The 26,687-nt window shown below is 41.7% G+C and overlaps 1 protein-coding gene across 1 annotated transcript in view; it reads right to left on the reverse strand.

Moving 5' to 3' along the window:
* Positions 1 to 2,841: 2,841 nt before the first annotated feature.
* Positions 2,842 to 26,687, reverse strand: part of LOC124606759 (vesicular acetylcholine transporter) — a 79,020-nt gene continuing 55,174 nt past the window's right edge. The window contains exon 2 of the mRNA XM_047138813.1: positions 2,842 to 14,349. Within this exon, the coding sequence (XP_046994769.1) occupies positions 12,115 to 14,199 (2,085 nt within the window). The 5' untranslated portion in view covers positions 14,200 to 14,349 and the 3' untranslated portion in view covers positions 2,842 to 12,114. The remainder of the gene's footprint in view (positions 14,350 to 26,687) is intronic.

Genomic DNA, 26,687 nt, shown 5'->3' on the forward strand with positions numbered 1-26,687 from the left:
CCAATTTTATTTGGGCCTTGAGCTGCTACCCTGCAATGTGCCGGCTGGCCTTTGCTCCCTGTCGTAGATTACGTTTAGTCCGGCGTGGCAAGTGGAAAGCTGCTATACTGAGTTTCTATGGCACTGTAAATGATTCACAACGCTGTCTTTTTCATCTAAAACATCGTTATACTGCTCCCCCTCATTCTTTCATTTGTCTTGCTTTCATTTTTCAGTTGGCGCTATACGTTTCAAGATTCATTTTCGAGAGAAGAATAACACTAATTTATCTTCGTAAAACAGCAGACCTTTTTCACTGCGAAAGGCGTACGCTGTTCTAGAAACACTGAGTGAAGTGATGCCCATATTGTTACAGTGGACTCATACACGGGATTAATGTAATACGAGTACTACCCGCTCTCCTTCCACTTTTGTGGTCCAGTAGTTTTCGTAAATCATTTCAGACGAATGAACAGATATTTCCCTCTACAAGTTCATGGTCAGTTTACATCGCTATCCTTTTTAAAATGAACAAGAGCTTGGCCTCGATGCCTCTGGGGCACCAGACCGCAAAATCTTTCTCATTGAATTGCAGTTTCTATGTGGTCAGGGGTAAAGCTGAATATAAACTTGCTGTGTTTTGTCTGCTTGCAGTATAAAGTTGCAAAGTTATTCTTGGATCTTTTTATTAACTGCAAGTGACAAATATTCCATACCTTTTAACAATTCTTCATGCTCTTAATACTTGGCCGCACGGAGTGCCAGCGGTTAGGGACTTCATGTCAAGGATTGGGCGGCCCCTCTCGCCGGAGGTTCGAGTTCTCCCTCGGACATGGGTGTGTGTGTGTTGTTCTTAGCATAAGTTTAAGTAGTACGTGAGTCTAGGGACCGAAGACCTCAGCAGTTTGGTCCCTTAGGAGTTCACACACATTTGAACATTTGTTAATACGTATCTTGCGGAAGTATTCGCCTGGGAGAAACTCATTGTTTCTCGGCTGTGGATGTGTGTGTGTGGGGGGGGGGGGGGGGGCGGTGTGTTCCAGAATAGCTCTGAAATACATGGGGCAGTTTCAGTCCTACTATGCACACTTATTAGTTACTACCGCGAACAATATACTGTTGGGACAAGAAATCGTAGGGATGATGTGCAAAAATGTCGGAAACATATATACTTATATATAAAAGTGTCGCCGTTCTTCAGAAGTTGGAAGCCAAATAACCTGTATCTGCCGACTTCAACCGTATGGCGTGCTAATTTTGTTTGTCTGAAATTTTTTTTAAGACTCCTACTTTATAAGTCTTATCTCTGGTTGGAAAAAAATGAACGTTAATATTCCTAAATGTAAACCTTCATAACGATCATTAAATAACGATCTCCACTTTGGAACTACACTAAAGCACAAAAGAAACTGGTATAAGTATGCGTATTCAAATATAGAGATGTATAAAAAGGCACAATGTGGCACTGCAGTCGGAAACGTCTATATAAGGCAAGTGCCTGGCTCAGTTGCTAGATCGATTGCTCTTGCTACAATGGCAGGTTGACAGGATTTAAGTGAGTCTGAACGTGGTGTCTCAGTCGGCGCACGAGCGATGTGACACAGCATCTCTGAGGTAGCGATGAAGTGGTGATTTCCCGTACGACCATATCACGAGTGTACCGTGAATATAAGGAATCCGGTAAAACATCAAATCTCCGGCATCGCTGCGGCCGGAAGAAGATCCTGCAAAAAAGGGACCAACGATGATTGAAGAGAATCTTTCAGCGTGAGAGAAGTGCAACCCTTCCGCGAATTGCTGCAGATTTCAACGCTAGGCCATCAACAAGTGTCAGCGTGCGAATCATTCATAGAAACATCGTCGATATGGACTTTCGCAGCCGATGTCCACTCGTGTGCCCTTGATGATTGCACGAGGCAAAGCATTACGCCTCGCCTGAGCCCGTTAACTCCGACATTGGACTGTCGACGACTGCAAACTTGTTGCCTGGTCGGGCGAGTCTCGTTTGAAACTGTATCGAGCGGATGGACGTGTACAGGTATGGAAACAGCGTCATGAATCCACGCACCCTGCATGTCAGCAGGGGACTGTTCAAACTGGCGGAGGCTCTGTAATGGTGTGGGACGTGTGCAGCTGGAGTGATACGGGACCACTGATACGTCCAGATACGACTCTGACAGGTGACACATACGTAAGCATCCTGTCTGCTCAACAGCATCCACTCATGTCCATTGTGCATTCCGACGGACTTGGCCAATTGTAACAGGACAATGCGATTCTCCACACGTCCATATTTGGTACAGAGTGGCTCCAAGAACACTCTTCTGAATTTAAACATTTCCGTTGGCCACCAGACTCTGCAGACATGTACATTATTGAGCATACCTGGGATGCATTGCAACGTTCTGTTCAGAAGACATCTTCACCCCTTCGTACTCTTTCGGATTTCTGTACAGCCCTGCATGATTCATGGTATCAGTTCGCTCCAGCGCTACTTCAGAGAGTAGTCGAGTCCATGCCACGTCATGTTTCGGCACTTCTGCGTGCTGGCAGGGGCCCTACACGATATTAGGCAGGTGTACCAGTTTCTTAGGCTTTTCAGTGTTTAGTGTACGAGGGGAGAAGGAATCATCATTCGGTAAGCCTGATTTTCACGACAGAGAGCGAGCTGCATCAAAGTTTTGGGAGCAGTTGCTGAAATAGTGGCACTTATTTATTACTTGTATTTGAATTACTCGGTATAAACTAGCATGTAGGTGTGTGCAAGATAGATACCAAAAGTCGTATCAGTTGGGATGCGACAAGGAAAGGTAACAGGAACAAGTAATGAAAGGTGAGCAGGAGAAAACACCACATATAATATCATTTGTTACAATAATAAAAGAAACATTTATTTTTCTCAGACAGCACCATAATTTATTAACACACATTTTTTCTGATAAATCTCTACGTTAACGTTAAAGATTTGTCTAGAACAATAACATCAACAAAGAATGACATTCGCTGTGGAAAGAGAGAGTCGATCCCGCTCCCCCTTCTCGTACATCCGGCGTTATGTGTGAGCTGCGCAGGTCTGCCGAGCGCACAGGAGAGCCGACCTTTCAGAGCGCGCGGCGGGTGCGTTGACCGGTTCCCAAACACTCATGGCCAATGCAAACTGCAGCATTGGAGAGGCAGTTTTCTCCAGTTAGGGGAAGACATGAGTCATTTAGGATTGTCGTGAAAAGTAAATAACTAAGTGAAGAGTAAATAACTCGCGGGTGTGGAAAACGGTCGAAGACGGTGCTCTTTAAGAGATTACGCGATCTTATTTTAGATACACTCATTGCTAAATGTATTGTTCTCCCCTCGCCCCACCTCCCGAAAAAAAGAGGTAAATTCAACTGTTACCATTACGCAAGGATTCTGTGATCATAAATTTATTGACATTTTGTGACTCGAGCATCGGGATAAAATACAGGTAGTCAAAGATTATCTGCAACTTTAACAGAAACTAGACTACTGTTACAAGAGTTGGGGACTTGACAGGGAAACAATAGTTTCGAAGGGAGTGAGATAGCGCTGTAGCCAATTCTAGGTGTTATCCAATCTGTAGATTGAGGAACCTGTGTAGCAAACCAAGGAGGAATCAGGAAAGGAAATTGAATTTTAAACTGATAGGAGAAGAAATAAAAGTTTTCAGGTTTTCTGCTGAAATCGAAATTCTGTCAGAGACGGCAAAAGTATTAAAGATAAGTTGAGCGGAATGGTTACTGTCACGGTCAGGGTCTCCCCAGATGGGGCCTCCCGGCCAACAATGCCACACGACCAGTTCATTTCCCTCGATCAATATCAGTGATATTTAAACAAGGGTATCTTGACGTAATCTAATTACATCACGTGATGCTGAAGGATTCAAATTAGGAAATGACAGTAAAAGCAATACACGAGTGTTGCTATATGCGTGCAAAGTAAAGAGTATATAAGATGCAGAATCGCAATAGCAAGTAAGTTTTCTGAAAAAAAAAATGGTGGCACTGGATACAAATTTAAAGGTCAGGTACTATCTTCTGAAATTGTATCCAAGATATGAACTTGGGAGTCAAGAAGAGAAAATAGCTTTTCAATTATGATGTTACAGAAGAATGGTGAAGAGTAGACGCGTAGATTGCATAAAGAATGAAGAGATAGTGAATCAAGTCGTGAAGAATTTGACTAAAAAAAGGGTCAGGTTGACAAGGCACTTCCTGCACTATCAAGGCATAGTTTATTCGGTAATCGAGGGAAATGAGTGAGGTAAAAACTGTAAAAGGAAGTCCAAAGCGAGACTGTCTTAAGCAAGTATCAGATGCATGAAACTTGCACTATGTGTACATATTCGTAGATGAAGATGCTTACGCAGGACTGGTTAGCATGACGAGTTGTATCACAACAGTCTTCCGAGTAAATACACAACAGTTCAGCTACACGTATAACTCTGAAAAGATATGTGTGTAAGTGAGTTGGCTGTATGCTCCTTATGAGTAACGTTTTCTATTGGATTTGATGCCATTTTGTATTAATTCATTTTACGTGGTATCGTTTATTATTATGTTAGTCGCACATACAAGAAAAATTGGCCTCATTCCCTGTCGCTAACAATTTCAACAGAAACACACATCCGTGCGAAAATGAGAATACTTCTGTTCTTATCGTGGCCAACATTTTCACTAAGCATTCGTTTTTTTCCACTTCACTGTACCATGTTTGACATATGTGTCAACGCTTCCGTTTCGGTAGGAGAGAGTGTTGTACCTAGAGAGTATTGTACCTACAGCACACCAATCTTTTGATCGATACTTCAGTCTAGTAACTGACTTTAAAATCGCATGAAAGAATGCCCACTACGGACCACCATTAACAGTTTCCACCATTTTCTACAATTTTTTGATCTTGTTAGACGTGAAGTTTTTATTTGCGCAGCACTTCTAAACATTTCACATTATATGGATTTAAGTGCTGTATAATCTGTGAATCCTAGCAATACCAAGACATTTTCCGTACCACGCATTACCAAGGGGGCTGGTGGCGGGGTAGGGGGAGGGGATGGGGTTACTTTATGCCTAGCTCCTGTCCCAAAAAATTCGTTAATTGCTTTTGATTACATAACAATATACTTTTTATAGAGGTAATTAGGGTCCCTTCGCACATCTTAGCAATATCAATACACTCTCAATAACATGTGCTACCAGTCTTATGAACACCACAAAAAACTAATAAATGCAGATTTCGTACATTATTCTTGACTTTTACTCTCAACATTCTTTTTAAAGAATTATTGATGTGTAAGTAAGATTCTGAAACTGGAAATACTGAATACGACATTCACCGGGGAAAGTGACATCCGCCACGGAGACTTAAATTTTTGGGGCAGTACCGCTGATAAATTTAAAACTGATATGGAATCTGGTGAAGGAATTAATTAAAATCAATAAATAATTTTTTTAAAATTTTAAAATGTAATGTAATTGACCACATTACAATATATTCAAAAGGTGGGCATAATGTAACCCGTCCCCCTTGGTACTGTGAGGGTTAACACTATTATATGTACTGTCAGTTCTTCCGCTACATTATTTAATAGTAAGTAAAATGCTGTCTATATGAACTTTTCAGCCATACTTCATCCGTCATGCAGTATCTTGCATCTTGATACAAAAGGTCTTTCATTGTGGAACATGTGACTCTCTCAAATTAACTGTGTTTCTTTAATGTCTTTACAATTTTATCTGAATTGAAAATGGAAATCTGTGTTAGTTTCCAATACTTTCTATTTAAAAATGTATTTAACTAGATGTTGATTATATTTCTGCTTGATCTGAGTGCACTTTGTGTTTTTGGTGCGTAGTAAAGTAACATACAGACTATTAAATACAGTACTGATATTTTCTCAATTTCAGCACATTTAAATTTTAGTCGGATATTTATTCCTAGGTACATTATTAAGTTGTTCCTGGGAATATGTTTTCACATTTGGAAAGAGATCAATTTTATAATTTCAGAAAAAGACAGCAGTCCACATAAACTGAGTGCCATCACTTAAGAAGTATTACACTCTCCCCTACCAATTTTGGAATATTTATGCCAGTTCAGTTATATTTCCGATTCTCATCAATTGTGCCGTCTTCTACCGGAACACACACAAATTAAAGCTCTAATACGGAAGCTGAGTCGCTACTAAAGTAAACACAAAAGTTGCAACAAAGTTAAATGTAATACGAGTATTACAGTTTCTAGGAGTATATTAAATGTCCATTGGTGTGTCCATAGCGTCCGCACTCCGCACTGGCTTTGCAATTATTAAACGTGTTTAATATCAGTCTTTGCGACTGATAAAACATGCGTATTTATTTTACCATACGCAATTCGTTTTATCGACCATTGAAGACTATCTCAATCAATAAAACAAAACGCATGTAATAGAATAAATATATTTATAAATATTTTTAGCAGGTGCAAAAAGGAATTTATTAACTTTTAACAGGTACAGGAAATGGTTTATTATTTACGGAAAAACATTTATAAGAGGGATGGGAAGGAAATTATTGAGGTGTACGCCATATTCGTGCTCTGATCGGTTGGTCTTTATTGAGGTAACACGTTATAAAGTCTCCTTGGCCACATACTACAGTTGAAAGTCCTTCTAAAAGACTCTTACACATGTGAACCAACGTAGCATGCATGTACGCATCAATAAATCACAGATACTTTGAAAATATATGTACACGAAACAGTAATATACAAAGGAAGTCCTTTCTACGAAAGAAACAATAACGGTCGCGCCTGCGCAGAACGTCTAAGAGGCCATTTTCACGCAGATTTCATTTCCTTAGATCTAAAACAACTCTTTGGATAACTTGTCGTAAAATTTGTGGTGATACACAGAGTTATTCAATGGTTTAGTGCCTTAAACTTTTAGAAACGGACATTTGTTTTAGGGAATTGGGTTTCTGACGTGAGACTCCTACGCATTCGCGATATACTCCTTGTAAGTCTCAAATGTCTCAGAAAAAGCGAGTGACCAAATTTTAACAACTATGTACATATTATTACATACAATAACTGTATTTATTAACTATAAGGATAAAGTAAACACACATTTGTTTCAATGTCAAACATGTAAAAATATAGGGCCCAAAATTGAAATGGAACTTTGGAACTGGGTCAGGCATAGGTCAAGTAATATATTGAGAACTGTAACCTCTCTCATACATCAGTTTTTGTAAGGGGGATCTACGAAATGCGACAGAATTGAGTTCTGTTTTGAACGTCACGTATGGAGCTCAGTATTGATGCTGTATTATTTATACACATACGCAAGAGAAATATTGTAGCGTATTAGAATTATGGCTAGCGAAATTCAGTGTGGTTTAGTATAGCAAAAGAAAGATAATTAATTATTTAATTTGCTTACAAAAATATCATTGCAGTGTAGTAAATTTTTAGGTTAACAGGGAATAGTGTGAAAATGTAGGCTTCTGTTTTCCTTCTCTGAACCTCTTAAGGAAACCCATTCATTATATCGTCCTTAGTCTCGTCACTGAGGAAATAACAGCACTGAAGGAAATTGTTGTGTAAGATATACCTGTTGCATTTGTATTGTTAATTAGTTTAATGTTTATGGTGCGTCTTCATCTTCAGACAAATACTATTATATGACAGGTTCAGTTATGTCTTTAAATGTTCTACACAATGTAGTAATTTTCCAGTCAAAGCACAGTGCCAACGTGCAGTAAACTAAGTAACAAATCTTTCTTCCCACAAGTAGTAAACTGAAGTGACTATTTGTAATTTTTTGCAAATACGGCAAACCTAAATATAAATACAGATTCTATTCAAACAGTCATATGATGTGACTTTGTCCTTAAAATTCGGAGTTTCTATATCTCTCATTTAAGTAATGACAAATATTAATGATCATATAGCTAGGAGTAGAGGTAACTGAAATAATTTGTAAAACATTGCTTCATGTTAACGAAAAATGACAGACAGAGCATGTACCAGACAAGCGTTTGTACCTAAAGAAATGCGAGAAAGATGAGAGATTATACACTCCTATTTATAACTGATGCATATATTTAAGGCAGTGAGGACAAAAGGGTGCTGGTGAAGTGCGCTGTGCTACTTAATTAGTGAACAGTGACTGCAACAGTAGTTATGTTTAATTTCACAAGATATGGTATGTAGAACATCCAGAACTGAGAGGCATGGTAATCAATTAAGAGAGATCCGCTTTAGTTGTATTAATCATTTATTGAAAGCACAATCGGTTATGGGATTTTAAAATCCCATCTTCAGGAGCATGAAATTATTATATTTGGTAAAACACAACTTGTGGTTGGATGACTCAGTGCAAGAGCTCCAATTAATGCATGTTGGCCACACCGGTAGGAGCATGCAGTGATTGGAGCACATGCACTGACTGATCCGACCGCATGTTGTGTTTTACCAAATAAAATAATTTCACACACCTGAAGATGGGACTTTAAAATCCCGAACTCAGTCGTGTTTACAATAAATAATCAGTACAACTGAAGCGGATTCCTCTAAATAATTTATTACGTGTTTAGTTTGTAGCTTAACCGGAACTATTTTAATTCATTTAAATGAGTTGTAACCTGAAAGAAGTTTGCGTTATATAAAGACCTGGTAGTTAATTTGTAAAGTCAATTTTATTTTTCTATTGTTAAATAAAACATCTTAATTTTTCCTGTGCCTGCGTTTCCAGAGTTCCATTTACAGTCACACTGAACCCATTTCAGCACTCAACCACACACAACAATTGCAGCCTACGGAAGTCAGTACAGGAGTACATCAGCCACACCCAACCTTCACTCAACAGTATTCTCACAATTCAGCTTAACTGGTGAAGGAAATAGCTACATGATTCCTACGGCTACAACTTACACAAAAAGATAAAGCCTTCAGACACTACTTTTGTAGACTTTCGATGTTATCTTATATTCTGCAGTGTGTGTGTTTTTTTATTTTTTCCATAACGTGGACAGCACCAACGTTAGTGCACCAACGTTAGTGCTGGGCTTACTAAAGTCGCTTCAGGTGTTGGTGTCCAGAGCTCTTACAAACGTTGAATGCGGTTCCGATATCTCCGACTGTGTACTGCTGATAATTATGCAATTTATGAAATGTGAAGCATTTTAATGTGTAATAAAATATAAGAACTCATATTTTCATAATATTTAGAACTCACATTCTGGAAGTATGTGTTAATGAAGTTACTACGAATAAAGAGGTTTGCCTCTGAAAACATTTTTGTTACGTACAGCAATTGTTTTTCTTAGTACAATAATACCTTTTACGTAAGAAGTAACATATTTTCCCAAAAAAGACGGTTCTGAACTAGGTATCAACAATTAAAATTGGTATAACACTTAAAACAATTTTATCGCGGCCATGACGAGTGGTTTCGAATTTATCAGACGGCTGCCACATATTCATGGACATCAGCTGACATTTGTAAAACAGTTTATTGTGAAGCTTGAATGCTACGTCTCCGAACAGGTCCTTTTTTTTGGGAGGAGGACGACGAATCCGGAGACATTTTCACTTGACCTCATTTCACTTGTGAATAACTATGAACTACACGATCATTCCTGAAATCGTTTTATTTTTCCTAGTTTATGTCACCATGACGCATAACTTACGAGAAACGTAGGTATTGATTTTTACAAATGTACTGCAGACATTAGATATGGACAGCCAAAATTCGAAACTCGTGCTAGTACAGAATAATAAAATTATTTAAGTACTACATTATAATAATGGACTGCAGCAGTTTAACAGCTTCCTTATGTTAACATACATCCACAGTGACTTCAACTAAGACATCTACTGGAGAGGAATTTACACTTTGCCGGAATCACCTGGTAAGTCACTGTGGACTTTGTTTTTGTGTCATCTTAAGGCACAGGAAAAAAGTGAAACTGCAGTTAAGTAACAGAATGTAGCTAAGTAGTTACGGGTCTTAAAACTGAGACTGCGTGCATCATAAGGAATCTACCGATTTTTCACTCCGATTTGCTGTATATACACCGTCGTTACTAGTTTTTTAGTTGCAATGATTAAAATTTGTTTCATAATATTCTGCCTCTACTGCCACTATTATACAAAATTTTTACTCTTGTTTGACGCTACGAAACATTTAGTTGAATCTAAATTTTCTAGAAATATGAGTGATATGTATCATTCCCAGATTATGTTAACGAGTTTATTGCATGGGAACACCATAATTAAATACCACACATGGAAAAAGACTAAATACGTAGAAAAATAAAGTGCTTTTTTTAGAGAAATCAAATAACGTTATGCAATCCATAAGAGGGCTCTTACTTCAGGAGTTGGTCCAATGTTAACATCGGCGTAATATATACAGAATAAGGCGTCACAAATTACGTTACTACTTTCCAGAAACTTAATCTGAAAAGTAATGTGCCTATACATCGCGCTGGTAATATAGAAACTGGGTAGTATGTTCTCGATTCAAGGAGCTGAATTTTAATGAAAGTTAACCGTAAGACTGAAACACTATACTACATAACGAAACAGCTTTTTGGACACAGAAGCTTAAAATAATTGATATAATATATTTAGGACTGTTGAATTCACGGTTAGAAAGCGTACATTTTTAAAACAAGTAACGAACTAGCAGATGGAACAGAACTGCAACATACTTTTTTTTTTTTTCTACCAATGTCATTCGCCATTGTATTTAGATCTTTTCTACAGCCTAGACCTTGCTTTAGTGCGCCGTTTGTTACATAGTGGTATATAAACTCTCTAACATATATATTTGTATTTATATATATGTACATAGAGCTAACTATCCATAACAGTATCACTACATTGAGAGCCAGTACAAACTGTCGCGTAACACTGGAAATATCACACATCTTAACAGCTATACGATATAGTTTGCACATGATATGTACGTAATTCTTGGTTGTTTGTCATTCAAGATAGCGACAAATGTAAGAAGTTCAGCTAAAGTAACATAAACGATATGTTATATACAACTCTCAGTGTTTATGTGTACAACTTTCAAAGGGACCATGACGTTGGAACCTCTGTATAAAACTTATGTTCTATGTGTTACAAAATAAAATACAACAGGTTTTACATCTACTGATGCTAATACCATAGAACAAAGGTCAAGTCTCCTAGTGTATGATTTAGGAAGGAAATAACTTTCAGCTTGTCTATATACATAGTTACATCATTTAAAAACCTATACACTATTTTTACATAATTATATATGTATATATTTATATAAATATATGTCCAATAACAACGATTATTCAAAATGATCAATTGTGTTCACCTAAGTTTCTTTACAAAAACAAGTAACACTATCTATGAGTACGCGAACGATATGTTCCACGAGTGTCTTTTTAACTCTTAAAATCATTTTGTACAATCTAACTAAACTCCATACCGTAAATGAATCCATATATTCAGTAGCAGACATCAAAGTGCTCCAACAAACTACACGTCTCTAAAAATAAAGGCGGACATTACTGAGACTTCTCAGAATATTACGGAATCAGCACTAGTGTTTTTGAGGTGCAGCAGTTCGTGGATGATCTACAAATCAGTACATTCTTCGCCTCATGATGCTTCATTTTGTTGTCGTTGGCATGGCCAGATGGTAGGATGAAATTTATTGCTGATCTTCATAAACCAAAATAATATGAGTACACTGTTCCAGAGGACTTACTTCTAAATTTAAACCATTGAGGATGGAATGATATGATGTAGTATGTTTAACAAAAGTTAAATTCGACGAGTTCACATTCTTATCACATAACTTCCACTTTTTCGCTTCCGGTGACGATGAACCTTACATTGTGAGTTTTGAATTTCACGAATCCCAAAGAAAAATTTCGTGGATCCAGTGGAAAAAAGAAACACTCGTTTATTGCTTAAATCCTAAGTTATATTACCACTTTCACTTTCGTGCTTCGTCTAACCTCATCTTCCTTCTTTGTCTTTCCATACCTTTCCCCGGCACTTGCACACAGACACACATAAACACATTCACACACACACGTAGATAGGGGAGTATCAGTCTTCATTTCCGAACGCCATAATTTTTACATTTTAATAGCCAAAGCCCTGCCTGAAGGGGTTCTTGTCACTTAGGGGCTGGGGCTGTTGCACAGGTGGTGGTTCACTCGCTGCCACCCTAAACGGGTTCGTGTCCGTTTGCCTAGCCGGAGCCTGATCTTGTGACGACCTCGCAACGCTCGCTGTAGGCCTCTGGTAGGCCTGAGTTGACGGTTGGTAGCCCTGTTGCACTTGGTAATTCTGTGGTTGATGGTATCCCTGCTGTTGGGCCTGGTAACCTTGTTGCTGATAGCCTTGACTCTGATACGCTTGAGCCTGGTACCCACTTTGTGACTGGAATGGCTGAGTCGGTGCCGCTGGTTGGTAGCTTTGCTGGGCTGGTGCGGTGTGGTATGATTGCGCTCCTGCCGGTTGTTGTGACTGGAAAGCTTGAGTCTGATTTACTTGAGGCTGGTAACTTGGCTCCTGAGCATACTGTTGTTGTGGAGGCTGCTCTTGCTGGTAGTATCCTCCTGTAACTGTGGGGGCATACCCATTTGCCTCTAATGCCTTGTCGACATTCGTCTCCTGAATACCTTGCGATTCATCCTCTTGAAAGCGAGAGTATTCGAGATGATTTTTGAGGTCTGTAGAAACCGGTCGTTGGTCTTGCATCGTGTAGGTCTGATACTGCTTGTCGGGCGGATCTCCCACCAGTATATTTGCCTCGTTCTCCAACGGCTTGAAGTCATAAATGTGCCTGAGATACATCAATGCAGGGGCGTACAGTAGGTTTGCGAAAGCAATACCAACGTTGAGAGCTGTGAAGCCGATTGCTTCGACGACACCGCCCGCTATAACGGGACCCACTGCGTATGCCACCGAGTATGAGATATCTGCGATGGCGTAAATACTTCCGTACACAGAGACGTAGCGCACATCCACAAGATAGCCAAGTGTAGGTAGGAGCGCGGTGTCTATCAGCGCAATACCGAAGCAGATGCCACATATGGGAACCATCAGCGCTTTGTACGACGTCGCAAATGGGATTATGAAGCAACAGAGACCTTCCAGAGCGAGACCACCAGCCGCCATTAACCACTGGTACTGAGGATATTGTTTTGCCATCTTCACAGTCAGGGCAACGCCGAACACGTGAGGGAAGAATGCTGGCAGCCAGATCATTCCGATCTTCCAGTTATCCGTCGTCAGATTGTCCTCCATCCAGAGGGAAATTGTGGGTTCGAGGAAAGCGAGCGCTACATTGGACATCATTAGTGCTCCAGAACACACAGCTATGTAAGGATCGATGAAGAGCCTCCATATTGGAGTTCCTGCGACACGCTCCCGCTGTGAATCTTTGATCTGCTCTTTGATAGGCTTCATGACAAGAAGAAGCATGAAACCGTCGAGGAGAGAAACGAAAGCCAGTACCAGGAAGGGAACCTCCTTTCCAGCGAACTGATACAGCGCTCCTCCGAATGGTGGTGCTACGAGGCAGCCGAAACTGATGAAGGCGAGAGCGATACCCAGGGCTTTGGAGCGCTCTGACTCCTCCGTGAAACGATCGGCGATCATCGCGAGACCGGATGTGTCTGCGAAGGCAGATCCCACGCCTTGCAAGCTACGCGCAAAGAAGAGTACGCCGTAGCTACGTCCGCAGGCGAACACTGCCGTCGACAGGAACATAATGGTTAAGCCGATCATCATGGGCACGTCGTAGCCAATGCGATCGATAAGGGCCCCAGAGAACGGGTTCACCATAAGCTGCACCATGGCTTTGCTGGCGAACAAGATCCCCGTGGCGGAGTCCTGTCCGTGGTGGTCCCGATGCACTGGTGCACCTTTGGGCGGCGCCACTGTGGTCGTCGCGTTGGGGTCCGGGGGCGGCACTGTTGGAGGTGGACCCCAAGCGCCAACGTAGCGCAGGTAGTCGGGGATTATGGGCACGATCACCATATAGAGCATGTTGTCGAGCAGTAGTGCGATCGACACGATGACAAGGATGAGCTTGCGCTGCGACTTGGGCTCGTGCAGCTTGGCCCAGATGGCGGAGCGCAGGTCGGCGAAGGGGATGGGCACAGACGCGATGGCCGCGAAGCCGGTGAGCCATCCCCGCAGGCGCGCCGGCAGGCTCATGGTGACGGCGCTGGAGCTGCTGCTGCCGCTGGCGCTAGTAGACTCCTAGTGCGGCCATAGCGCCTCTGCGTGGCGGAAACCGGCGCCGGGTGGGAACGGCGGCACTTCAGCCGGCCATGGTCGTGGTCGTGGCAGGGCGGGGCGGGCAACCTTCAACACACAACACACTTATCGTTAGGCACACTCGGCTGTCAGCTTATTCTACTCTGCAGGACGAGGGGAGAGGTGGAGAGGAATGAGCAAGAAGGGCTCGTGAAGGGTCATGCGCCGTCCCCACCCGGCTGTCCGCTCCGCTGCGACGTGCGCTCGCAGCCTACTTCGCGAGCGAGCTCTGTATACGCACCGTCTACTCTGGACAAGCGCTGTCCTTCTGAAGGGTGTTGCATACCGACTGCACCAGCTGCATCATGTGATACACTCTTCACGTCTGGTGCTGGCGCTACTCTTCTTGCATTCGTGAAACACCCGTCTGTTATGTATGATGTTTTCGCTTTTGGAAGCGTTCCCACTCTCAGCTAGATAAATGCTCAGCTGACCGTGAAATTCTGCTTCGCATAGGCTTAATCTGTTTACAAATACATACTAGATAAGCCGTATACTTAGCAGCCTTGTAATGTATTGGGATATAGGAAAACCACAGTCTATCGTCCCGTCGACAGTGTAGCTCCAGGCTACATAAGACAAGAGTAGAGGCACGAGTTTGACACGGAATTCTCGCCTGAACTATCCTAGCAATCGGAGAGTTTACGAAGTGGTTGCAAGTGAAACGCGGGCGATAAACAGTTCAAACGAAAAGAAAATAGCTCTTTTTGTGGTGTTGTCCATAGAATAACGCAGAAGATTATGTGGGTGGATCCAATAATTAATGAGAAAGCACTGAATCGAGTTGGGGAAAAGGGATCAGTTGAAATAACACATCTTGAGGCATGAAGCAATTTGGTATAGACGAAAGCGAGAGGTGCAAAAATTATAAAGAAGGCAAATGATTAACTACAGCAAGGAGACTAAAGTGGATATAAGTTGCAGAGGCATCTCAGCCATGTAGATGCTTCCACATATGCACTAGCGTGGAGAGGTGCATCAAAACCGATCTTTGGACTGAAACAACAGCAAAAACACGATATATAGGAAAAGATGGTGGACAAAAGGAAGTCGAACCAAACTCATTCTGAATGCAAATTCATTTAAGAGTTTTTGAGTCAAACCTTTACATTTTCTGACTTCATACAGAATATTTTTCTCGGTAAATATAGTCAAGAAGTAAATCTGCTTCCTCGCTCTTGTGCCAAGCAGAATCATGTTTTAGGGAAATTATTGTTTCATATGCTTTTTAGAAATACTTTTCTAAAACAGTAAACATTTTCTATATTGTGATTCTTGAGTTTCTCCCGGCGTATCTGATAATCAAAATATCCACGGGTGTGCTGCCGGTCTATAGTGTCCAACGGGATGTATAGACCGGCAGCACACCCGTGGATATTTTGATTATTTTCTATATTGGATAATGGCATTGATACATTCAGGCCACATCTGTTAACAGATGAAAGCACCAGTACTACACGTAACCTTAGAGCAAGCCCTTGTTGCATTAGTCAATTTGACACTGATTGTATAAGCAAACAATGATCAAGTGCCAGAGAGCTGTTGCATCAAAAACCAAGACAAATCAAGAGGAAGGCTGAGGGGAATAAGGACACAACAAGGATTAGGACATGGCAAAGGAATAAATAGAATGGGGAGGACTATTCAATAAAAACATTATACTAGTAATATTTTTCAAATACTGAATGTATGAAATGGAAAACTACTCGAAATGTGGAAATCTTTGACTGTTATGTCAATCAAATTGGATTCGCGATGTGTCGGTATCAAGATAACATTTATGAAGCTAAATAGCTAAACAAACACGAAGTGAATTATTCCTCAAATAATTTTAATTTTAGATCTAAAGCGGTCTAACTTAAAAAGCTACTAGCAAGGAGTGAAAAGAGAACGCTTGTAGCTATACATAAAGCAATTAGAGTTGGCGCTAACATGATAAAGACCTGCTAGCAACAAATATTAAAGTTAACAATGGAAAATGCAATATGAATATATAACTTACAGGATATAGATTATTAAGATGGTTTCATTACTAATTTTTGAGATAGTAAAATGAAGTAATGTAAACAAAACCTCCAAAGAAGATAATGGAGCTATGACTAATTACAGGAACATGCGTTTGCTACATTCTTGTTATAGTATCTGATGCTAATCCCAGAAAAAGATAAAATACTGATTACAGTTAATCTTACCGAGAGAGGAAGAAAATCTAGTTTATTCAGTGACTATGAAAGAATTCAAAACAGATGTGCAGTAGGAAATATTAACTTGATGGAGGACTATAGCTTATTTTCCTAACGAAATAACAATCGCTATACAGGAAGCATGGTCTACGGTTTTGAACGACTGAAACTTCTTAGGTTTCAGCCAAGAGAAAGGATGCAGTAAGCTACATTATTCAAAAGGTATGGAAATGAAGGCACGTTTTACAGTCCGTGACAGTATTATTTGTATATAATGAAATTATCATAAAGCAGAAAGTAAAATTCTGAGTCATATAAGTTGAACCACGTATACAAGGAATTTAATATAAAAATACAGAAAAAATGAAAACATAATCAATGTGCAAGTGTGATTTGAATAAGTCTGGACGTTTATTCATTAAGCTTATACGTACATTACAAACTAATTTCATGATACCTATATAAATCTAAAAAAAGACCTTAAATTCAGAATTGGAATACTGCAACGAAAAGTGGCACCTAGAGTAAGAAGAAATTCTTTATTTTAATTTGATAAAGTAAGATGTGGACCCTTATAATAGTCAACTATAGCAGCGAAAATGTAGTTCTTGCATCGTATAGCAGGCTATGAACTAGTGTTTGCGAAAGAAATGAAGACACAACTCTGTCGCAGAGTACGTGATTTCTGTTGTGGTACATGCTCTGCATCGCTCTGAACATAAGAGAAATTAACAGTTGGATCCGCTTGGAATTTGTATTGTACGCCTTTAGATCACTGGTCAGATCAACGCACTGCTGCACTGCGAGCGAAATAATCCTTACGGCCTGGGAGCAGTGAACAGCTGTAAGCAGGTTACACAAAGCGCAACATATGGCACACGGGTGACAGCGATGGGCCATTAGCGGATTGAATCGAAACTGTAAAGAGTCTCCTGCGCTACGGATTTACCCCATTCAGTAGGAGGTGACGTCCGCTGCTCAGCATAACGTGGGTATCGCCGGCCGAGGGTTGCACATTGCAGGACTGGAACACGACGACTTTGTATAGTACCACTTTAATGACTCCGATGATAGTGAGAGGAACGTTCATGGAACTATAGAGAGTGGGAGCTGTTTATCTTCGATGATTATTTCCGTTTGACACTGACGCCCGAGTCCCCACGTGAAGACGACGTGAACATCAGTATGCTGAATGGTATTTTATCAAATATTTCGAAGCATGAAATCATAGTGCGGGACGTGATACTGTATTGTGGAGGATCACCAGGGGACTTCGTTACAGGAATCTGAACAAACCGATACACAGAATTTAAACGGCAACTGTTTAGAAAGTACCTAACAGGTACAGGTAAAGTCAATATGAACCATGTTGACATAGGACACTTGTGGTACGTCAAGCTGGGAAAGAATCTCAAATTGGCCTACAAAGGTCACATAAGCATGCACGATGCACGCCATGCGCATTATCTTCTGACTGGTTCGATGCGGTCCGCCTCGAATTCCCCTGCTGCGCTAACTTCTTTATCTCAGTGCAGCACTTCCACCCTATTATTTGTTTCACGTATCCACATCTGTGCCTTGCCCTACAGGTTTTACAATCTGCCGTTCGCTTCCATATCCTTATCTGATCATTCTACCTGATTTGCATCAATCTCCTATAGCACATCTCAGACGCTTCGATTCTCTTCTGCTGTACACCAAACACATATTCTCAGAAATTTCTTTTTGAAATTAACGCCAATGTTTGATACTAAAAGACTTCTCTTCTCCAGTAATGCCCTGTTCCCAGTGCCAGAGAGCTTTTCGTGTCCTCATGGCTTGCAAGATGGCAGAATTCCTTATTTTAGTGTATTTTGTGATCCACAATTTTGATGTTAAGTGTCTCACGATTCTCAGTTCAGGTACATCTTATTTTGCGATTTACTCTCAATTCATGTTCTGTACTCGTTAGACTGCTTATTCCATTCAACAGATCCTGTAATTCTTCTTCATCTTCACTGAGGACAGCAATGTCTTCAGCGAACCTTTTCATTCAAATTCTTTCATCCTGAATTTTAATCACACTTTTGAACCTTTCGTTTACTTCCATAATTGCTTCTTCGATGTACGTATTTTGCCGTTGAAATTGTTTTGTGTGATTACTAATTAGTAATATTTTCCAACAGTGTTTGCTTTCGTTCTAGAGGTCTTCTGCCTTCAGATTATATTTATGTTAGTACTTTCTTTTCACTGGCTGCACTGAACTTAGAAAATTTGCTGACTTGTTATATCTTTTGGTTTGCTTAAACCCTACTGTGCACTTGTCCACTGTAGAGGACAGCTATTAATGTCACTTTTTCGGGCTTTTTAATCGGTCGTACACACAGACCACTCCAGAGGAGTTCTCCTACTATTGCTGTAGCCTGCGTGCATTTGCAGCCTCAGGGCTTATTCGAAACGCCAAAGAAGCGACCATTAAGAGCTGTTCATCCCAGTGGACATGTGCACCACAGGGTTAATTTTGCTACACCGGACTTAGAAACTTTTCTCATTGTGAACTTCGACCTTAACTGGTCCTTTGCCGACCTTACACTAAGTTCCGCACGCTCCACCTTGGATAAATATGGGAATACGGCTGACCACGCTTCCCGGCCTGGTAACATCCCAAAAACAGCCGTTTGTGTTGTGGTGTTAATGACAATGCGGCTGTATTTCCCTGGTCCGGCTACTGCCGACCTCCGACCATTGGGGCATGGTGACACAGGGCGTTGCAGGGGGTCCATTACTTCTTCTCGATTGCCAGTCACAGGGGAGACCACTGTGTGCTCGTAGAACAATACGACGACCATCCGTTGTGGTGGTCAGTCGTGGTCAACCGGAACACTGAGGAAGAGTTTGTCAGCCGTCAACTTCAATGTAGTCAGTCATCGAGCCACTGTCACATCTGAACGTCCCGCAGATCTGGAAATTACACAATTCGATCAGCTCATGAACTGGAGAACCACGATGAGGACTCTTTCAAACTGTAAAGTGCTGATAATTCTGTCTCACAAGCACACGCGGCGTCTCCGTGTCGTTCACAGTGATCATATCTGACGCTGTTCACGCCCGGAGTCGGAAATCGCACGAAAATCACGCGAGTTATCTTTGCCGGTATGCAAATAAAACGGAAGAAAACATATTTTGTAGCACACTCTTCAGGAGAACTATAAACCAATGTGGAGTGCTGGAATGATGATTAGTAGCACTACGGTCAACTCAGAGAAGGGACACAGCTTTCTCTTTCCGACCGTGCATGCTGCGGTGTGACGTTATTGCTTCCGAGTACCAAGTTGCTCATAGCATCAGGTCACAGTTTTTCTTTCAAACAGTGTGTAGCATATTGTGCAAGGGTACAGTACGAGGGATTTTTGAAGAGTAACTAAGGCAACGGCGCCTTGGCCGCCAGGTCAAATGCCCTGACTGGGAATCAGCCAGCTCAGGTTCGATTCCCCCTGTTACCAACTTATATATACACTACTGACCATTAAACTTGCTACACCAAGAAGAAATGCAGATGATAAACGGGTATTCATTGGACAAATATATTATACTAGAACTGACATGTGATTACATTTTCACGCAATTTGGGTGCATAGATCCTGAGAAATCAGTACCCAGAAGAACCACCTCTGGCCGTATTAACGGCCTTGATACGCCTGGGCATTGAGTCAAACAGAGCTTGAATGGCGTATACAGCTACAGCTGCCTATGCAGCTTCAACACGATACCATAGTTCATCAAGAGTAGTGACTGGCGTATTGTGACGAGCCAGTTGCTCGGCCACCATTGACCAGACCTTTTCAGTTGGTGAGAGATCTGGAGAATGTGCTGGACAGGGCAGCAGTCGAACATTTTCTGTATCCAGAAAGGCCCGTACACGACCTGCAACATGCGGTCGTGCATTATCCTGCTGAAATGTAGGGTTTCACAGGGATCAAATGAATGGTAGAGCCACGGGACGTAACACATCTGAAATGTAACGTCCACTGTTCAAAGTGCCGTCAGTGCGAACAAGAGGTGACCGAGACGTGTAACCAATGGCACCCCCATGCCATCACGCCGCGTGATACGCCAGTATGGCGATGACTAATACACGCTTCCAATGTGCGTTCACCGCGATGTCGCCAAACACGGATGCGACCATCATGATGCTGCAACCAGAACCTGGATTCATCCCAAAAAATGACGTTTTGCCATTCGTGCACCCAGGTTCGTCGTTGAGTACATCATCGCAGCCGCTCCTGTCTGTGATGCAGCGTCTAGGGTAACCGCAGCCACGATCTCCAAGCTGCAAACGTCGTCGAACTGTTCGTGCAGATGGTTGTTGTCTTGCAAACGTCCCCATCCGTTGAAAAAAAAAAAAAAAAAAAGATTGAAATGGCTCTGAGAACTATGAGACTTAACATCTGAGGTCATCTGAGGTCATCAGTCCCCTAACTAACCTAAGGACATCACACAGATACATGCCCGAGGCAGGATTCTAACCTGCGACCGTAGCGGTCGCGCGGTTCCAGACTGAAGCGCCTAGAATCGCTCGGGCACCTGCTGCTGGCACCGTCTGTTGACTCAGGGATGGAGATGTGGCTGCACGATCCGTTACAGCCATGCGGATAAGATGCCTTTCATCTCGACTGCTAGTGATACGAGTCCGCTGGGATCCAGCACGGCGCAGAAACGTGATGGGACGCATTTCTCCTCCTTACACGAGGCATCACAACAACGTTTCACCAGGCAACGCCGGTCAACTGCTGTTTGTGTTTGAGAAATCGGTTGGAAAATTCCCTCATGTCAGTACGATGTAGGTGTTGCCACCGGCGCCTACGTTGTGCGAATGCTCTGAAAAGCTAATCATTTGCATATCACAGAATCTTTTTCCTGTCGGTTAAATTTCGCGTCTGTAGCACGTCATCTTCGTGGCGTAGCAATTTTAATGGCCAGTATTGTATTTGCTGCTGACCGTGCAAAGCCGGAGCGCTTCGCTAGTTGCCTTTTAAAGATGTAGTTTGCCTTTGCGTTTTGTGGCGGTACATGTCCACCGTAAGCAGTGGCCGGCAGACGGCAGAGCAGTCACTTGCGATCGCCCCCCGGCCGCGAAGCGCGGCGCTATGGTGGCTGCGCTGGCTCGTCGCCCGCGGCTGATCGCTACGCTGTTTACACAGCGGACGCCCGCCGCCGCCCCTGCTGCACAAACAGGCGCCGCGTTGTTTTGACGTCGCGCGCCGCCGTTTTAAAGCAGCTGGCTGCCTGCTGCCTGGCTGAGCCGCGTCGGGGGAGGGGACCGCGCTCAGCTGAAATATTTAGCGGCCTGAAAGTTTTATAAGGCGGCGCGGCGAGCCCGCGAGGGGGACGGGCGTATCGCGAACGCGTCTGCGCGGTCGCCGCCGAAGGCTCTCACAGTAGCAGCACTCGCCTTTACAGCTCCGCATATGCGGTTAGCCGAGATGCGTGAATGTTAACGACCGTCACAAAATACGAAAGTTGGAAGAGCGAATCTTCTGCAGTCGCTACATAGGCCGTAAGAAAATTTTCAGCGTTGTTTCCAGTGGGCAGGTCATTCATATACAACAGTGACAACTAACCACTGTGTGGCTGACAGAGGACATATACTACCTGATCAAAAGTGTCGGTGCGCTCCTATGTAATGCACAGTTGACCACTAGATGTAAAGACAGGTCAGTACAAAAGAGGCGGGGATTATTGTCTTGTCAGGGGAGAAGCAGTAACAGCAAAGTGGCTCAATCAGGAGAGATCAGTAACTTCGAATGTGGACTACTCGGTTGTCATACGAGTAACAAATCCAACACGGACATTTCACCCGTTCGAAAGCTGCCCAAGTAGACTTTTGGTGATGTGACTGTGAAGTGAAGATGGACACGAACCATTGGGCAGTGTGTGTATATGTTGGGGAGGGGAGGGGATGGAGGGGGAAGGAGGGAACTAATCATCCAGCAGTCCAGCTAGTACAGTCACTGAGCGAAGAATTAGAAAGAACTGGTTACAGTGGTCGAGAAGTTCCGAAAAAGCCATACGTTGCTGCAATCAATGCTAAGCGACACTTGAGGAGGCGTTAAAAGCGATGCCAGTGAACAACCGGTGAATGAACACCAGTGACTTGAAGCGATGAATCCCGCTGTAGTCGGTTTTTACTCGACTACAATTATCCTTCTCTTCTAAAATACGAAGAACGTTTTTTTAGCTGCCGGACTATATTCCTCCGACATTGTGTAAATAACGACACCATAAATTTTAACTTTTCTTAAAGAATTACATTTGATTGAACGTCTCTATTATTGTGATAGATATTAATATTATTGTAAAGAATGTCATATCATCGTCGTATCTCTGAATTAAAATAACTGAATGTTTTAATTATGTACATGGGTTGTTCATTGTAATGCAAAGTATAATATGGTCATTTCACATAAGTTTGAACAGCTCTTCTGCATCCCAGGTATTTACATTACGTTAAATTCAAATTTATAATAACCATTCAAGTAACTGGGGTAATTACAGAGCTTTTTCCTTTGACGCGTTGTTTACCTGAGCTTGATACGCACAGCGGCAAAGATAGAGAAGGACATTTTGGGACTCTCCTGTAGGCAGTGCTGTGATGCAGTCTGTGTTGTGAAGCACTCAATTAAAAATATTGATCACTGTGCGAAGAAATTTTACTATGAAGCTTCGGTAACCGGAGCGGGTGCCTCAGTAAACTATTTGACGCAGTCGCAATATTCTTCCTGAAATGAAATGCGTGCAAGTAATTGCGTCACTGGCAGTTCAAAAGCACTTCCTCTGGAAGGCGTCACGTCGATCCGTATTCATCTATGCTAACAGAGACGTGAAATAACTGTATAAATTTATTCGACGATTGTTCATCTGCTACAAGGCAAGAACTTCCAAGTATTCGTGTATTTAGAATTGTATAAGTAGTAGCAGCAACTATTAGTATTAATATTACAAACATTTCTTAACCTGTTGCCTTTGTCATTTAAAACAGAACAAATATATTGAAGGGCTACGATTTCAGTAAATGTAATTATGTGTCACGAGAATGCTAGCCTATCATTTATTTAACAAAGTCAGTATTTAAGCAACCTATCAAAAATTAAGACTATATATTTGGAAGGGTTGCCTTTCACACTGCTAGAGATAAATTCGACTTGCATTCATGTTTCAATTTTATCGTAAATGATCTTTACTAATTATTTCAGATTACATTTCGTCAAAGACGGTAACTAGCAAGTTGGTTGCTTCCATATTGCTTTTAAGTAATTAAAAAAAAAATTAAAAACAATGCTTTCGACAAGTTTCTCAGTTAATTACAAAACTAAAGAACAGAACTGGTCCCTTCCGGTCTGGATACTGTTATCTTTTTAGTTTTAAAACAATGAAAAATCCAGGATGGAATGTAACAATATTATGAAAAGGAAAGTTGCCACTCAATGTATAGCGGAGATGCTGAGTCGCAGATAGGCACACCAAACAAAATGTATAAATAACGCTTTCGGCCCCTAAGGCCTTCGTCTGGTGAGTGGCAACTATCTTTCTCATAATATCTTTTAAGTTCAGTATTTATTTCAAACGGTCATATTAATTGTAAGTTAGTTTATGTTCTCATCTCAGGGCTGAATATTGGATATCGCTAAGTTATCTGAACGATAACTGAGATAGGAAGTACAATAACAAGTTTTTGATTGCTTTTTGTACGGAAACAACCGTATCCTTTATCCATCCAACGCATTGGAACTTATAACATAGCCTTCTGCAATCGTTCAGTTCGACATCTTGTCCAAATTGTTATTACTAATGTCCGTTGACAATTTAGCATTAAGTTATAAGTCTAAATGGTTAATAAGAATCGTTCACCTTTAAATTAGTAGCTTATCTCAAGTAGTTTCACTTCTTGCGGGAGTTAAAAGTTTCGCAACAAGGGCGCTTAACTTTTGACAGTATAAGAAAAACGTAGGAGACGCTACACTTAAACAATGTATTAGTGTTGTCATGTGAATTCGAAAATGTATATATGAGAAAACAGGTCAGTAGTGCTTTTTTTTTTTTTTTTTTTTTGGTCATCAGTCTTCTGCCTGGCTTTATGCGGCCCCTGTCCTGTGCTAACCTCTTCATCTCAGAGTAGCACCTGCAGCCTGCATCCTAGCATCCTCAATTATTTGCTGGATGTATTCCAATCTCTGTCTTCCTCTACAGTTTTTGCCTTGTACAGCTCCCTTTAGTACCATGGAAGTCATTCCCTCATGTCTCAACAGATGTCTATCACCCTGTCCCTTCTCCTTATCTGTGTTTCCCAAATATTCATTTCCTCTTCGATCCTGCGCAGAACCTACTCATCCCTTTCCTTATCAGTCCACCTAATTTTCAACATTCGTCTGTAGCACCACATCTCAAATGCTTCAATTCTCTTCTATTCCGGTTTCTCCACAGTCCATGTTTCACTGCCATACAATGCTGTACTCCAGACGTACATTCTCAGAAATTTCTTCCTCAAATTGAGGCCTATGTTTGATACTTGTAGGCGTATCTTGGCCAGGAATGCCCTTTTCGCCATTGCTAGTCTGCTTTTGATGTCCTCCTTGCTCCCTCTGTTATTGGTTATTTTACTGCCTACGTAGCAGAATTGCTTAACTTCATCTACTTTGTGCCATCAGTCCCGATGGAATTTTCTCACTGTTTCTCATTTCTGCTACTTCTCATTACTTTCGTCTTTCTTCTCTCAAACCATATTCTGTACTCATTAGATTGTTCATTCCAGTCAGCGGACCATGTAATTCTTCTGCATTTTCATTCTAGATAGCAATCGCATCATTGACATCCTTTCGCTTTGAATTTTAATTCCATTCCTAAACCTTTTTTTTATTTACATCATACCTTCGTCGATGTACAGACTGAACAGTAGGGGCGGAATCTGAGCACTTCGTTCTTGTTCGTCCACTCTTATTATTCCCTCTTGGATCTTGTACATGTTCTATATTACCCGTCTCTCCCTATAGCTTACCCCTATTTTGCTCAGAATTTCGAACATATTGCACCATTTTACGTTGTCGAACACTTTTTCCAGGTCGACAAATCCTATGAACGTGTCTTGATTTTTCTTAAGCCTCGCTTGCATTACCAACCTAAAAACACATCCTCAGTTTTCTTTTCCATTTTTCTGTATGTTATTCTTGTCAGCAACTTGGATGCATGAGCTGTTAAGCTGATTGTGCGATGATTTTCGCACTTGTAAACTCTCGCAATGTATGGAAATGTGTGGACGATATTTTTCCGAAAGTCAGACGGTATGTCGCTAGAGTCATGCATTCTACACATCGACGTGAATAGTCATCTGTTGCCACTTCCCCCAATGATTTTAGAAATTATGACGAAATGTTATCTAGCTTCAGCATGGATTCATTGTCCTAGAAAATACCAATAAAATGGTCTCCAGGCTGATGGTTGCCCCATGGCACCACGTTGGTCCATTTGATTGTCCAGCGTTTGGCTCTGAGCACTATGGGACTTAACTTCTGTGGTCATCAGTCCCCTAGAACTTAGAACTACTTAAACCTAACTAACCTAAGGACATCACACACATCCATGCCCGAGGCAGGATTCGAACCTGCGATCGCGGCGGTCGCACGGTTCCAGACTGTAGCGCCTAGAACCGCTCGGCCACTCCGGCCGGCTGTCCAGCGTTTGGAATGTGACGTTTTTCAGTGGATAGTCCATTGTATCTATGGAATAAAAAAGCTGAGAAGACCCGTCGTCGGTCAATAGTACTGCTTCTCTGATGTTATTGAGCAAACCAAGTGTTTCTGCTCGGTGCTTGGAGCGTTTGCTTCAGCACTGTAGCTGTTGTGTCAGACATTAGTCTGCTTGCCTGCTGTTTCATTTGCATGTTAAGCGGTTCCATGACATACGAGGTACCATTCAGGTGCTTTCAAAATACTGCACGTTCATGTTCACACTCAATGGCACGTGCAGCTCACAAATTTCACGGAGATGGTAGTCCAAAAGGGATGTCCAATCGCTGGCATGTGACTTAATTTAGGCACTGTAGTACATATTTAAGAAGGCTAAATTTCATCTTCAGGTGTGGTTAAGTGAATAATTATAAAACTCCTGTGACTGTATAACTGAGATAATTGTTCCTCTTACCTCACCTGATTGTGTAAGCGGTCACTCCGA

The sequence above is a fragment of the Schistocerca americana genome, chromosome 1, assembly GCF_021461395.2.
Source record: "Schistocerca americana isolate TAMUIC-IGC-003095 chromosome 1, iqSchAmer2.1, whole genome shotgun sequence".
Classification (NCBI taxonomy): domain Eukaryota; kingdom Metazoa; phylum Arthropoda; class Insecta; order Orthoptera; family Acrididae; genus Schistocerca; species Schistocerca americana.